We start from the raw sequence: 16,726 nt of genomic DNA on the forward strand, positions 1-16,726 counted from the left end.
CATAAAAGGTCTTTACATTTTTACATTCACTCTCCTCCTTTGAAACATTTTCCGCACTTGAATTTCAGGGCAAAACAATCACCTGGCTTTCCTCCCACATTCCTGGCCCTCCTTCCTAGTCTTCTGTGTTCTCCCCCCTTCATCTTCCAATCCTTTAAGGTTGGCATACCCTGGTCACATTGCTTTAAATCCCACGTATGATGCTGGTAACCACCATGTTGCATGTCCAGCCAGAACTTCCCCCAAAAGCCAGCCTTATATATCCAACTACTTTTTGACTTTTCTACTTGGACATCTAGTAGGTATTTCAAATTTAACGTATCCAAAACTGAGTTCCTGATTATTCTTCCCAAACCAGCTCCTTCTATAGCCTTCCCCATCTGAATTATGGAAATGCCATATTTTCAGATGTTCATGCTGAAAATCTTGAGGTCATTCTTGACTCCTCTGTTTCTCACTCCATATCCAATCTGTTGATAAAATCTATCTACTACATCAAAAGATCTCCAGGGGCTTCCCTGGTGGCGCAGTGTTTGAGAATCTGCCTGCTAATGCAGGGGACACGGGTTCGAGCCCTGGTCTGGGAAGATCCCACATGCCACGGAGCAGCTGGGCCCGTGAGCCACAACTACTGAGCCTGCGCGTCTGGAGCCTGTGCCCCGCGACGGGAGAGGCCGCGATAGTGAAAGGCCCGCGCACCACGATGAAGAGTGGCCCCCACTTGCCTCAACTAGAGAAAGCCCTCGCATGAACCGAAGACCCAACACAGCCAAAAATAAAATAAAAAAATAAATAAATAAAGTAGCTATAAAAAAGAAAAGTGCTTTTAAAAAAAAAAAAAAAAAAAAAAAAGATCTCCAGAATCCAAGTGCTTCTCATCAGTTACAATGCTACCACCCTGGTCCAAGACATATGGCTTGTCTATATTATTGCAATAATTTTCTAATTGGTCTCTCTATTTCTCCTGGTTTCACTCTGCCATTTATTCATAACACAGCAGCCTGAGCGATCATATTGAAAAGCAAACCACAGCATGTCATGTCATTCCTCTGCTCAAAACCTCCAATCACTCCCCATCACACTCAGAATGAAAGCCACAGGCCCTATTTTGACCTACCAACCCCTCTGTGATCAACTCCTCTTTGGTTGATCTAATTTTATGACTACCCTTCCTCTGGTCCTCTTAGCTCTAGCTCACTGATCTCCTGTTATTCTTTAAGTAGAACATGCCAGGCAAGCTCCTGCCTTAGGCCTTTGCACTTGCTATTTTCTCTTGCCTGGAATGTTCTTTTCCAAAATATCCTTGTTTCTTCCTCACTTCCTTTAGCTCTTTACTCAAAAGTTATTACACACACCCCACCCACCCTGACTCAATATTTCATGTTCCCCTTTTCAGTTTTACTTATTCCTTAGCACTTTCCCTATCATATTATATATGTATTGCTCAATTTTAATTATCTGTCTTCCATGCTAGAATGTAAACTCTTTGAAGGATTTTTGTCTGTTTCCTTTATCACTATATCCCCAGTAATTAAAATAGTGCCTAGCACAGAGTCAGTGCTCAATTGTTGAAGAACAGGTAAAAAGGATGTGCACATAAAATGAGAAATTTATCACTCAGACTAGAAAAACTAGTTTAAAAACTCACACTAGAAAAAATATATATTGCCTATGAAAAGTAGGTTAATTGGAGCAGAGAATGGTGAAGATGATCAAGGGTTGGGGTTTAGGAAACAGTTGTGGTGGAAGAATGAGGGGGTAACTATGTTAGGATGCTGGCAAAAAGAGGCTGGCGTTAAACACCCATCCACTGGGTGGGAGGGAGAGGAGAGTGATGCCACACAAGCCCTGATAGACTGAGACGAAAGGAAGAGAATAAGGAACAATGACTGGGGAGCCAGTCAATAGCTGTACTAACGTAAGGAAGGGAGGGAAAGAGCTGGAATAATTGGAGATTTTGCTCAGAGATTACGATATGCCTTTTGCAATTAATTTATGTGATTTGCGGGATGACATAACCGAGAAATGATGCCCACCTGTGCACACTAACATCAGAATAATACCACCAAAACGACCTGCCAACCTTTGCTAGATCTAGGACTGGTACTGCAGCTCAGAAACACAACAGCCAAGTGACCAAGAAAAGACAGTAATTTTCCAGCCAATGCCCATTTTTTCAGTTCCACTGTGTTCCCATGTTACAGCAGGGGTACTGAGTGTTTGTAAGTTACTAAGTGAAAACATAATTGGAAAATTGCCAGTTAACCTCACCAAGAGTCTCCTAATGGAGAAGACTTTCCCCACTGGAGTCAAATTAGAAGTTAATCAACCAGATAAAAAAGGAGAATAAATTATCTAACACTTGACCTCATACTTTCCCTTAGTAAAAGTGTCAAAACAATACATAGTAAGATTATAGAAAGTGCTTTTTATTGAATCGCTTGCAAACGGTTTATTTACTGTTCATACTAATGCGATATGGCAAAAGGGATGTGAGGTGTTTTGATACTTTGAGCCACGGATCTCCTATTTTTTCTTTGCTTCTTATGAGGAAAAAAATGTGAAGCTTTTATTGTGCACTACATTTCAAGAAAGTGGCACTGCCTAACCAAGAAATGGTGAGATTTCTGGGATGGGGTAATACTAACATGATATCAAGGTACAAAAGTGGTGGTAGGAAGTCATGGGAGTGAAGCAGCTAAGACTTTCGAAGCCAAGTTTATCATAGGATATTAATGATTAGAGTAGGAGCTGGGAGAGAAAGAATCTTTGATTCAGTTACCAAAGTCCTCTATGAAGGTGAGGAAAAGGGGGAAATACTGGAATGATATGAATCTCAAAGAAGCAGGGAGATGAGGTCAAAGAGGAAGGTCCAGAAGCGGCAGTGGAGAGGGCTAACCACAGAGGTGGGCTCCTGATAAGTGGGGCGTGGGAGAAAGGGGAGCCTAGCCTAGCCTAGCCTAGAAAGGAGGCGAGTCCAGGTTATAACAGGGAAGGTGAGGAGAAGGAAGAAAGAAGGAAAGTTTCTGAGACAATGCTGAGGGGAGTACCTTGCTCTTCTTGCTGCCTGAGTCCAGCTACCAGGCCTAACGCAAGTGACACAGCCACCAACAAAGTGAGAAGAACCTATTACCAAAAAAATGTGACTTTTATTACCATTTTGTTAAAATATACAAAGACCCAGATAACCGCCCTCCCTTGGTGATTGTTAACGGAGCACAGCCTGCTAGCTTTTCGCGTTACCAGACCCAACAATGATAAGGGGACAGAATTTTATTTAACGCCTGATTATTTTCAGGCATTAAGTAAGAAAGGTTTGGGAAGAATGTTAAAATACTATTTATTACAGATCTTCAAATTCAAATACATTAGTCCTAGTTAGTTTAACCCCAAATTGAGTTAAAGTACAAATGAAACCAAGGGCCCATTTACCTTTGCCCATTTTCCTTTCTTAACTAGATACATGTTTGGAGATCATTTATTTAAAAGCATTCCAAAACTGTGAAAGCATTAACGACCTCATTCCCAGGAAGCAGGGTATTTTTCTCCCACTCTGACCATCAGAGAATAATGAGAATATTTAACATATAAAAATATAATGTCCAATTAATTAACTAGCAAATTATCTGCTTTGATCTGCAGTGCAAACAGATGTTTTAGGGTAACCGGGAAGTCACGTGATCAAAGATTGTGTATGTCATTCATTATCACTACTACTGACAAAGCTCTTCAGTGTAATGGACCTTATACTATGACTGAAATTAAACTGTGATACAAATTAAAGAGAATTCTTCCCACTGACCTCTTTCCCTATCCATTAAGTCCAATGATAAGCATACTGGATGATAGAGCTTAAATAATATGTATCACCATAAAGAATACAAATGCAACAGGTACACAGTTTACTTAAAATATTTTACAATACAAATAAACTTTGTTATGTTTCTTTTTTAAAAATCACTTTTATAAAAGAAAAAAAACCAACATCAAAATTTGCTTAGATAATAAAAACCCTGCATAAACTATAGATTTTGTCTGTTTTCCTTCTGAAAATCAACTGAAAATTAACATACCTAATTTTTACAATAGAAGAGAATTCAGTGATTGGGAAAATATGGTTAAAATACTGTGAAAACAATTTTTATATGAAGACTCAAAATTAGCCCAAGGGTCAGTGACCTTCCAGCAGGTATTCATTCAGTGGAGAGGATGGAGAGGGAAAAGTAAACATAAACAGTTATTAAATAACATCATTAGCACTTTTTCCCTTATTATGATGCTCAAGAGCCACAGGTGACTAAGGCTACTAACGCTACAAAGCAACAAAGCACTGGGAAACTTTCCTATGGTAAACCTCATATGTCATAGATTTACATTTTGGCTATATCTCAGTTTACATCTTATTTTTGGTCCTTTGGCCATTCAAACTTGCTGGGAAAAGCAGAAAACATCTAGCTGTCCTTAGGATGCTTTAAAACTTTGTAATGTTAAATTTTCATGTCTATTTCTTAATGATTTTGTACTTGTTCCATATATTTATGACTTGCTCTCTGCATTATTCTGTAATCTCCTCAAGGGTAAAAAGGTTCATTTTTAATCTTGTATAATCATTGACTCTAAGTATGTAATTCTCAATAAGCTTCTGGATATTAAGGTGCAAATACATCTTAAACTATCTTATGCTATCTACAAAGTGGAGAGGGGAGTGCTTTGGACTCCAGAAATCACTGAGAAACCAACATTTGGCTTTAGCTTGGCTGAAAAAAGAATGCTAGAAACACAATAGGTACATAAAAAATTTTTAAATAAAACTTTTACTAAAATTTAGAAAAAATAGGGTAGCTTTGAAGCTATGATTTTAAACTATTGAGCTTCTGTTTACGTGTACTAACAACCCACTAAAAGGTTACAGCGAAGGGAAATAAACGATGAACAGACTTTGCTCCCCAGGAGTTAATAATTCCCTGAATTAATAAGGTAGGATAAATATAGTAAATGGCATAAGAGCTAAAAAAGAATGCCAAAGTTCCCAGAATAATGAATAAATAGAATATCTTGAGCGTTTCCTTTGTTATAGTCACTGAGCTCAATACTTATACACACTGTTTTATTTACTCCTCCAAACAATGCTTGCGTGACAGAGAATGGCAATGACATTAAGAAAAGTAGGGAATTTAGGAGAAAACTGCAGCGGTATAGGTGTGAGAAAACTATGCAAATGGTTTTGGCTACAAGGAAGGTGCTGGATGAGGAGCCAGCAAGCAGGCACTTGGAGTGGTGTGATATAGTCTGACTCAGCAAGAGGTCAGAACTAGTGGCTGACTTGGAATTCTTGGTGGAGAATATGCTCTTAAAACCATTAAAAAAGGTGAGATTTCCTAAAGAAAAGATCTTTAGTTAGGGTTTGGTGAAATGCATAATGAGAAGAAAGATAAATCAGCCAATAAAGCAGATAAGGAGAAAAGTGATAAAAATGGGAATGTCAATGCCATCATGAAAGCAAGGGGAGAGAAGAATTCGAAATGAGAAATTACTCCACAATATCTGTGTATTATTGTTAAGAGACTCAACAGGAGAAGGACAGGGGAGAAGGGCTGACTTTTGAGGAGGTGACTTGAGTACAGTAAAAACAAAGCTAGAGAACAAAACATGGTTGGGTGGTGAGAAAATTGAGACAATGGCTAGAGCTGAAAGTTTGATTGTAAAAGGAAAAGAGACTATAATAAAGTCAAGGAAAGTTTTTTATTTTTGTTTTTGTTTTGTTGTTGTTGTTTTAGGACAGGGAAGATCTTACCATATAAGGGAACAAGAAAGAGAAAATAGGAAAAAGAGACCATCTCTAGGAGTGAAGTAAAATAGGATAAAATCAAGAGTCCAACAAAGAATATAAGACACGGTGATTTTAATTCCTCACTCTCTTGTCTTAAAATATTCATGCAAAAAAATTTAAAAAGGTGACTTGGGAGATAAATATAATTATAATCATGGTAAAATCAGTGCTGCTAAGTGTTCTGCCACAGATCCCAACCTTTTAGATTGATCAAATATTAATCTGTTGTTACTCAAATTTCTTATTTGCAAAATGTGATTCACTTTGCTTTAGAGTTGTCATAAGGCATAAAACTAAACACAATTACTTAAAACTTTACATTTAAATAGCAACACAAACAAATACAATCGGGAAGTCATACCCCTACCATTTGTCGCAAAGCTACAGAGACGAAAATGTTAAAATGTACTTACAATACAAATTATTTTGTATTTCTTAGCAGTGTTTCTCATAACAGGTTCTTCCGTTGATAAACTCAGCGTAGAATCCATTGTTCTGTTAGCTGTATAAACCTGTTCTACCAGAAAATGGTAGAACTCCTTCCTTTTTCTAGTCTGGCAAAGAGAAACTGTATTAATTACGTGGCTGTGACTGACTTTTAAATGTTTGGGAAAAGCACAGCTCTTTAGTGATTGGGCAATCAAGAGAGAGGAGAAAAGTAACAATAGTGTTGAGAGATGAAAGTTCATTTCTAGTACACTGTTGACAACTGTTCTTTCTCTCCTTATAGTTTCTACTAAATACTAATCAAAATATATGTAACGAGAATAATACAATAATCAAATTTTAATACAATGATCATTGATTTTCTTTAAAAATAAACCAAAACACCTTGTTACCAAAATTCTAGAAAGTTTCTACATTTATATAAACTTCCTGTCACTGTTGAAAACTAACATATTAACCATGTGCTTTAACCATATAAAAACTCCAACTCTGCTAAATCTGTATAAAGTATTAATCATGTGATAATTCTGACTTGCATTTTAGAGCATTCACAATCTGACATGTTTTCACATGCATTAACTCATGTCAAACATAACAGAATCCCTTACAAACATTGCATCCCTATTTTGTAAGATGAGTAAAGTAAGGCTCTGATTATTTAAATTATGTGACTTACTTGTCCCAAGTCACATTTACTAGATGCCAGAAGTGGAACTGGAACCCAAGTCTTCTATAGCCCCAAATCCAAGGTAATTTTCACTGACCAATTAAACGTGATCCTTTCTTATTTACATAGACGAGAATGGTCTCATGATACATATATTTCATGCTGAGAGGGGGTTACTGATTTCTGATGAAAGAAGCTAAATTAGTAGCAGTGTGGCCAAAGAGAGTTCTAATAAATGGTGGGTTTTACACATTTCTATTTTAAATGGCCCTAAGGCAATAATTCTCAAAGTGTGATTCCATGGAACTGATAAATGAAATATTTTCTGCCATGTCAGTAAACAAAGGGTGTCACAGTCATCAACGATTGCAACCCTTCAGCATGAGCCGGTGAGCCCTGAGGAATCCCAGGGCTGAAAAGAATATCTGCCATCTAGCAGCCATCAGACTGCAGCCACTTCCTGCGGTGAGCCCTGAGGAAACTCAGGATATGAAAACACAGGCTACTGGCCCCCAGATAGCTGAGGTGCATATCAAAGGAATGATTTCAGTGAGCCCAGACTCTTGCATCTTCCCATACATAGAAAAACGCTAAATTCCTTAACTTGAGATATCTGGTTTTCCTTAATTAACAGTAATTTTTTGACGTTCAGACTACATGCCCTTTGTTACAAAACTTCTATATAAACTGGCTCCCTGCCTTGCCTCTTCCGAGCAGTTTGTCAGAAGCATCTGAAACGCCGTCTCCCAGGCCGCAGTCCTCATTTTGCCCCAAATAAAACTTAACTCGCAACTCTCACGTTGTACATTTTTTTAAGTCAACAGAACATTAGTCCTATGATAACCTCCTTTATTTAATCAGATAAAGCTTGAAAACTCTCTTTTAGTGTAAAGGTTATAAAAATCCTGTAGACTGCAGTACATTCTTTGGAAACCACTATTCAAATTATTCCAACCCTAAAGACCATGAAAAGAAATAGGAAATGAATCTATCCTAATATACAATGACATAAATATTAAGAATATTTCTGAAAATTGTAGCTAAATCCCTTTTTCTGTTATTGAAGTGCACTCCCTTCATGAAAAAATCTGCAGCATAAAAGCCATGTTTCCTTTCGTGGCTTTGAGGATTTGTGCTATTCTTTCCCATCACTTTCTCCATCCACTATGCCCCCCACTTCACCAATTCCACCTACAGATCTACTAGTGGAAGCATCTGCATTTGTTGCGGTAACAGAAGGAATTAAGTTTTAGAGAAAATCTAATTCACGGTCTTGCAGACTTCTTTCCATGGAACACAATGAACTACCAGTTCTTTAAAAATTCAGAAATGAACGAAAACATATTTGAATACCTTTGGCAAATGGTTCTTTGTACCGGGTAAACTTAGAAGCACCCAAAGTAGTTTTTTAATTTTAAGTTTTTAGATTCTGAAGCCCAGGCTCCACATTGATTGAATTAGAATCTTCTGGACTTTTGACAAAGGCAGCAGTATTTTTAAGTATCCTTCCACGTGATTCTTTTTATGTAGCCAAGATCAATCTGAGGCAGGAGATAGATGGGCTCCAGGCTAGGCATTTACAACTGGCCTCCTGTTTACATTTCATGGGGCAGCAAAAAGTGGGCTTCAGCCCAGACACTTACAAGCAGCCTCCTGTTTGCATTGCCTGAGACAGGAGATAGGTAGGCTCCAGGTTAGGCATTTACAATCAGCCTCCTGTTTACTCTGAAGTGGAAGTAACAACAGAAACAGGGTAAATAGACAGGCTTTGTCTCCTGTGGACACCTTAAGATACCAGTCACAGGAGCTAAACCCTGTTTGAGTAAAGGCTCAAGAGGTAACATATTTCCCCTCCTTGGGGCAAGGGAGACACTACACATGCAAAGAAAGGCTCTTTGGGGGTCAAAAGTCAGGGGATGCCGGGCCATAATGTCCTGCTTTTTTCTTCCCAGATACCTTTGCATTGAAATCCATCTTGGCTGAGGGGTGCGCGTGCACCTAGGGGAGGGTCCTGAGACAAATTAGCCAAGGGGACAAAACAAGATGATTGGCCAGAAGGAAGACAAAGACTGGAAGAACTGACCTATATAAATGGCTTAACCACCTTTTACGGGGCTCCTCCTCATTGGGGGGACGCCCGTACCCTTTCTCTCCTGGTGAGTATCTCTGCCTTGCTTCTGTCTTAACTAAACAAACTGTCTCTCTGTGTGCTCTCCCACTTGTTGTTATGCTGTGTCTCTAATAATAAACTTTGTACCTGTTTTTAAAGTTTTTGCCTCCTTGAGAAATGCATTTTTCAATGGGGGCAAGAGCCAGGGAAAATTTGTTTCTAGCCTCTACCCCTTGCTGGTCTAGTGGCTAGGATTCCTGGTTTTCATCCAGGCTACCCAGGTTCAACTCCTAGGCAGGGAACTAAGATCTCTCTTCAAGCCACCACTCACTGCTGCCTCTCTGAAATCAAGTCTAAACACTTGCTTTGAGTCCTGTATGCACTTTTGGATTCTCTTCTGCAAACTTTCACTCTGGATTCTAATCAAAATTGATGATTGTACAGATAAAGCTAGAGGACCCAAGGGACTTGATCATCTGCCCAGATCACCTTGGTGAGCGATCTCTCAGAAACGAGATTCTGCCATGTCTTCAGGCTCCCACTGCAGAGTATTTTGTTGTTATTGTTTTGTTATGACATACTGATTTTATAAAAGATAGATTAAGTCTACATTGCAATTTGCCTCAAAATTAGGAGATTCCTAGGACCTACGGCTTTTGTGTACTCATCTGACTTAAGCCTTCAGTTTTTCTTGGTTTCTGGGTTCTAATTGCCTATTTGCACTTAGGACAATCTATCTAGTCTCCTTGAGTCTGTTTCACAGTGCTCCTAGCTTTATCTACCTCTCTGTGGTGGTTTGTTTTGTATGTCAACTTGGCTACGTTATCGTAACCAGTTGTTTAATCTCCCACACTGTCAGAACACCCCTCCTCTCTTCTTCCACCCTTGCTCCCCAACCCCCTTCAACCTTGAGAACACAAGAAAACATTAGGTACGGAAGTCAGGAGGCCTCTGATAAAGTCTTATGTCTGTTACAAGTTGATTGACTCGACATTAGATTCTTCATTTTCAAAGTGATCTCAGATTATCTCCATGCTAATAAATGTTGGATATTATAATGGAGAAATATCTTAATCCTTCAGCTCCTGAGGGTAGAGAATCTACCTGGGACATGTACAGATATGTACAGTAGAGATGTTGGCATTGCCCAGTCTCTAGTCATATTTTCTGCTATAACAATTCCCCTGAGTCCTAAGTTCCAACCTCTTCTGAGTTTTTCAAGTCTTAGAAACTTCTTAACAGTTCTCCTAAACATTGGACACCAGGCAAATGCACAGCTTCTGGGCAATTTAGACTTTGGACTAGACTGCCTGTGTCATCTGAACCTGCGCTTTCTAAGTTACTTGAACCTTGGAAGCCTCACTATTCTTCTTCCCTTCAGTTTTAGAACAATCTCCACCTTCTGGGTTCTGAAAGCTTCACTCTGCATATTCTAATGCTTAGAACACTTGGGCTCTGAAAGGCAGCTATCATTACATCCCCCACCAATCATAAATATTTTTTACATTCTACAAGGTCCCCCTGTCCACAGATTTCGGGGAATTTTCTAAAATCACAGAAAGCCCACTTGTTAATGTCTTGTTAATGTTAGCCTTCCTGGTTCTCCCACTTGAGCTTGAGTGGTAGTTGGACAAGCCAGACTGGGAAAGTTCAGAGAAACTAGATACTCTGTGGGTGGTGGAGGTGAAGTAGATACTAGGCTCAGGTCCAGCAGAAAAAGTCCAGGGAGATCTCAAGTAACATAAGAGCAGGGATGCGTGGGCAGGTGGCCAACTTCAAGGAGGGCTTATTACAGAAAAAGGCTAACCAGATAGGTAGGTGGTATAGAAAGCACAGATGCTAGCCCTTGGCAAGTGGAGATCCAATATTGGAGCTGAATCTAGACCAAGATGTCCAGGTGGGACTGGTGCTAGCAATGCCAAACCAGGGCCAAGAGGCAGCAGTATATAGGAAGGGACAAGGCAAAATCTCACCATGGACTATAGGACCCTGGCTCTTGGAACTGAAATACTAATAAAGTGCCTGGATTACTAGACATCCAAACAATGATTGATAAAGTAGAATCAATGCTTGTGGACTGATATCAGTATTTTGCATACCTAAGTGTATGAAAGAACACTTTTCAAGATGAAATACATCAAATCTCATTACCAGTCAGCACAGATGAATATTGAAGACAGGTAACAGTAATTTTGAACCTCAATTAAACAAAATGTTATCCCCCAACCCTAGGGGAAAAAAAGCTCTATTATTTTATTTTTAATTTTATCAATAAAAATTTGTGAAATTTGTTTCCTTTTACTATGTGAGTACACACATTTTAAATTTCATACACATACCTACATAGTATCTTTGGTTATGCCTCTTGGCCCACAAAGTTTAAAATATTCACTATCTGACCCTCTGCAGTTTTGGAGGCTGGCACTAATGTACTTAACCAGAGAAACCCACCCCAGCTCATCACTTGAACCATTGATTACTACCCCTGATGATTCAAAAAGTCAGAAACCTGATTTGATGCCTCCAGTGTGGCAATTGTCTTCTACAGAACAGTCAACTTTTCTAAGGTTGTGTCTGGGGTCTGGAGAACTACTTCTCTTTCTTTGCCTCAAGTGCAGATCTGCCCTACTAGTGTTAGAATTCTAGTGGTCCACTCTTGTTCATTTCAAAACTCAGAAATAATTTTATTTCCAAAAAATGTCCAAGCTTTCCTAGGCTCTTGTTGTTTTTAGTGTTTTCAAGGGAGTGTCATTCATGACACAATTTCTAGGGACATCTCCAGAAGAGACATCCCAAAACCGGAGTCCCGCCATGCTACCTGAGTTCACCAGTGTTTGGGAGAGAGCAGCCCCACAAGTGTCAGTCCATGAAGATAAGGGCTGTGAGTTCACTCCACTTCTTTAAACCCTGACAGGCACTGGGCTATTTCCCCAAAACTTGGAATCCCTCTGGCATTCCAGCTCTGTTGAGACAGGAGCTACATTAGTTTAGGCTTGCCATTTTGTTCCATTTTATCTAGCGCAATGGCTGGCACCTAGAAAACATTCAATGAACATCTGCTGAAATTATTTAATGGTTTCAGAAATGACCTTGGAGGTTTAAGTCATAAATGTCTAGTGAAACAAATTGTTATAAATTATGACAACCTTACAGGTATGTGATCCAAATCTTTCTCTACATCCAGCATTTCAGAAATAGCTATTACCTCAAAGGAAGCCTCACCCATGAAATAATGCCACATTGGGTGCTTTTATTCAATGCAGAGTAACAATAATAACTGAGAACCACCAAGCCCCAGATTTTATGCCAGGTGTTAGGAGATGCAAGAATGTTCCAGTCTGGTAGACGACTTCAGTCTGGTAGAAGAAACAGACATGTTAAACCATAATATAATGTGAGATGTGCTATACTAGTAGTATTAATGAAATACCAGGGGAATAGAAGAGGAAATAATCAACTTTTTTCAGGGGATTCAGAAAGGTACCTATATTAGTTTGCTAGGGCTGCCATAACAAGGTACCCCAGACTAGGTGGTGTAAACAGCAGAAATGTATTCTCTCATAATTTTGGAGGCTAGAAGTTTAAGATAAAGTTGTCAGCAGAGTTGCATTTTTCTAAAGCCTCTATCCTTGACTTGCAGATGGTTGTCTTTACACAGTGGTCTCCCTGTGTGTGTACTTCCCTGATGTCTTTGTGTCATAATCTTCTCTTCTCATAAGGACACCAACCATCTTGGATTAGGACCCACCCTAATGACTTTAACTTAATTACCTCTTTAAAGACCCTATTCCAAAAACAATCCTAAGGTACGGAGGATTAGGACTTCAACATATGAATTTGGGGGAAATGAGTCAGCCCATAACAGTACCTTAAGAGGTAACATTTCTAATAAGCACTATGTGACTTAAAAAGTAACTCAAGCACTGTTGTTGAGTAGTGAAAACATGAGTCCCATCACCCATGCCAATTGTACTTACAGCAGAAACTTTGCCAAGATTTCATGTGCTTACATGGATCGGCTTAAAGGGAAGGTCTGTGGACCACTTGAAATTATGCACAAACTTTATGTGTATATATGTGTAGGTATATGCATAGGTATATGTATGTATTTGTTTTCTATATAGCTTACCTCAGAGTCTCAAAGGCAAGAGCTAAACCTTCTAAAAATAACACTTTTAGGGACACAACAGCATACCTACAGAAAACAAAATATGTTTAACCTGAATATAATCATGAGAAATGAGACAAACCCAAATCGAGGGACATTCTGCAAAACAACTGCCCTGGAATCTTCAAAAATGTCAATTTTATGAAAAGTGGGGGAAAGAATGGGTTAGTGAACTCTTTCAGTTAAAGGAGATCACAAAAACCTAACAACTAAATGCAATGCAAGACCCTTGTTTGGCTCCTGGATGGGAGAAAAAAAAAATATGTGAAGGACATTATTGGGACAGTTGAGAAACTGTGAGTATGGATGTATTTTAGATAATAGTATTATATTGATGTTAAATTTCCTGAGTGTGCTATGGGTATTGTGGTTATGAAAGTCAGGTCCCACATGCATGACTTTCGGAAAGCACACAATGAAGTATTTAGGAGTGAATTATGACATCTGTAAATAATTCTCACATAGTTCATATAAAGATAATAGATTGATAGAGAGAAGATGAGGGACAGAGAGGAGAGAGAGAGACAGGAAGAGACAGAGAGAAATAGCAAATGTGGTAAAATATTTAAAATAACATGTGATGATTGCAAAATTCCTGCCATTTTTCTCTAGGTTTAAATTTTCACAAAATAAAAAGTTGGGGGGAAAAGAAATAGTCTTTCTGAGGAAATTAATGGAGGATATGATCTCTTCCATCTTCAAACAGGAGAGTAAATTGAGAAAGAGGAAGACATGAAACTGAGCAAACAGAAGATGCATGTAAGAGAGAACAAAAGAGAATCTCCAGGACACTAGCCAGGGTAGTAGCCAGGAGGCAAGCTTAGAGAGTAGCCAATCCAGACTGGCAGAGGAGGACAGAAGTTCCAGGATGGATGTCTACAAGAGGAAGATAAAATTGGTATATACTTTATGTGTCTGAACTTCCTGAGAAGAGACTAATATCTCAGATGGAGGTTTCTGGATGAATTAGTCATAGGCACATCCCAAACTAAGCAAAGAAAAATCATGGCACAATGATTAACCCCTAAAACAAAATAAAAAGTTGTACAGAAAAGGAAACTATAATCACAATGCACTGTATTGCATTGTGTAAGTAATAAAGTGTAAATAATAGCTATAGAGTCAGAACAATATAAACAGTCTGCAATCTAACCAATAAATTCTGATATATGAGTGGGTTAGAGAAGGAGGAAATGTGAGAGGTATTCAGGAACACTAAACGCTCATCTTTCATAGTAAGTCAATACATAATACCTAGAACTGAAAGAGCAAGAAATGGTGGGATAAAGCATATTATTTAAAAAAAGAATTGAAAGTGGTTAATTCTGGGGCATGGGAGTTGAAAGTGGGGAGGAGTTTGGTTGGAATGGATACACTTTAAATATGAGGTTTGGAGAATTAGTCCTCTCTTTATTGAAGTATTATTGATGCACAATATTATATAAGAATTAATCATCTTTTAACATTTACATATATTATTGCTTTGAAAAATTATAATACCAAAAAGAAATTAACAATTATAGTAATAGTATTATCAATTGATTTCACAGTGAATAACCAAAAACTAAAGCTTTAAACTCTGGACAGCACAATGATCACTATGGTCTGAGTTAAAGTACTATTTGCATCAAAGTTTCTATAAACAAATAAGATGACCCAGGACAGTGAGGTTTTTACATGACTGAATCGATTATAAAAATCAGAGTTCTTCAGTCTGTAAAATCTATGTGGTATGATTAAAAGAATAATAAATTTGGAGTCAAAAAGCATTTTGTGGCAAAAGAAAGAAAGAAGAAATGAAAAGGTTCGAACTGAAGAAATTGAAATGTGAGTCTGTTGAAAATGAAACGCCAAGGTTGGATTTAGAGGCAGAGAGTAACATGATAAAAGATGTACTTTAGGAACATTTTCCCGGTTCTAGAGAATGGAATGGACCGGAGAGGGGAGAGATGAAGGCAGAGGGGCCAGGTAGGTGTGGCTGTCACAGTCCCGTGAGAGGTCACAAGTCAGATGAAGGCTGTGGAAAAGGATAATACATGTTGGGTTTGAGAAATATGAAGCCTGAGCTTGGAGAATGAGTCTAAACCCACGTGACCCAGAGAGGAGTGGGGCTTGAGCAGAGAGAGGGGCATCAGGATGCGAGGCTAGTTTTCTGGAAAGCTGACAAGTAGGTTTTGGACCTAATGAGGCGCAGGTATTTATAGAACACACATCTTGAATTATTCAGCATCAAAAGTAAAGAGAATATCTTTTAGGAAAGAAGTGTAAAAATGTCTCTATTGTACTTTTTAAAGTAGTACTTTATAATAAATAGTATAACACATCCAATAATTTCTCCCATCCCTTTCAGGTAGCCAATGTTGATACTTAGGCATTTATATAAGTTTTCTGTGGCTGCTATAGCAAATTACCACAAACAATGGCTCAAAACACCACAAATTTATTATTTTACAGTCCTGCTGGTTTAAAGTTCCATCCAGATCTCACTGGGCTGAAATCAAGATGTCAGATGGGCTGAGTTCCTTTCCAGAGCCTCTTGGGGAGAATCTGTTTTATTGCCTTTTCCAGCTTCTAGGAGCCACCTACATTCCCTGTGACTCCCTTCCTCCATCTTCTAGGCTAGAAAACTTGCATCTTTCTGACCATTCTTCCTTAGTCATATCTCCTTCTGACTCTCCTCTTCAGCCTCCCTCTTCCACTGCTAAAGGCCCTGCGAATTACGTTGGACCTACCCAGATAATCCAGGATAATCTCCTTATTTTAGGGGCAGCGGATTAGCAATCTTCATTCCATCTGCAAATTTAATTCCCCTTTGCTATGTAATTTAACATATTTTCAAATTCTGGGGATTAGGACATGGACATCTTTGGGGGGAGTCATTATTCTGCCTACCATAGGCAAAAATACTTTTATGCTTTTGATGAAATAAAATTTCTATTTTAAGGCAGGACAAGAAAAATTAAACATAAAATTCTCTGTGTTTGTTTGGGCCTCCTCCCTCCCTAACGCGCTGTGTGCACCTGCATTGCACATCAACCAGAGCTCCTCAAAGATGGGAAAGCCTGTTCAACTGTAAAGATCAATTTTTTTCTTTCTTCTGATGCTAGCAATGTAACTTCTTAAAGAATAGCATGGGGTCATGGTGACTTCCTGCTCACTTTGTACGTGCTTACCTGGACTATGCACCCTTTGTTCACTTTATGTAAAATATTACTATGTCATTTGATGTATGATCCTTTGCCTTGAAAATGTATATGGCTGTGCCTTTGACTTCTAACAGGCAGAAAGTTCTCAGAGCTGCCCAGGTTATAATCCTCAGTTTGGCTCAAATAAAATTCCCTTTTTTTCTTCTTAACTTGACAGTTAATTGAATTTTTGTCAACATTTTCTTGGCGTAGTCGGCAGGATATCAAACCTGGCGTCTACCCTGAACCAGTGCTTGGTACCAGCATGGGCCCTTTGAGCCCCACCTGTTTACTGGTATTCCTGAGGTGCTTTGGTGAG

The 16,726-nt window shown here is 38.7% G+C and overlaps 1 protein-coding gene across 2 annotated transcripts in view; it reads right to left on the bottom strand.

Moving 5' to 3' along the window:
• The window catches only part of ENPP3 (ectonucleotide pyrophosphatase/phosphodiesterase 3), an 87,665-nt gene that overhangs the window by 60,158 nt on the left and 10,781 nt on the right, over window positions 1–16,726 (bottom strand). Inside the window, exons 2-3 of one of the 2 annotated variants that reach the window (XM_082406363.1) lie at window positions 6,244–6,384; window positions 3,051–3,126 (exon numbers count right to left, since the gene is read on the bottom strand). In XM_082406363.1, the coding sequence (XP_082262489.1) occupies window positions 3,051–3,126; window positions 6,244–6,384 (217 nt within the window). The remainder of the gene's footprint in view (window positions 1–3,050; window positions 3,127–6,243; window positions 6,385–16,726) is intronic. The other variant, XM_082406364.1, reaches the window with a different exon arrangement.

The sequence above is a fragment of the Balaenoptera borealis genome (assembly GCF_965194805.1).
Source record: "Balaenoptera borealis genome assembly, chromosome: 9".
Classification (NCBI taxonomy): Eukaryota; Metazoa; Chordata; class Mammalia; order Artiodactyla; family Balaenopteridae; genus Balaenoptera; species Balaenoptera borealis.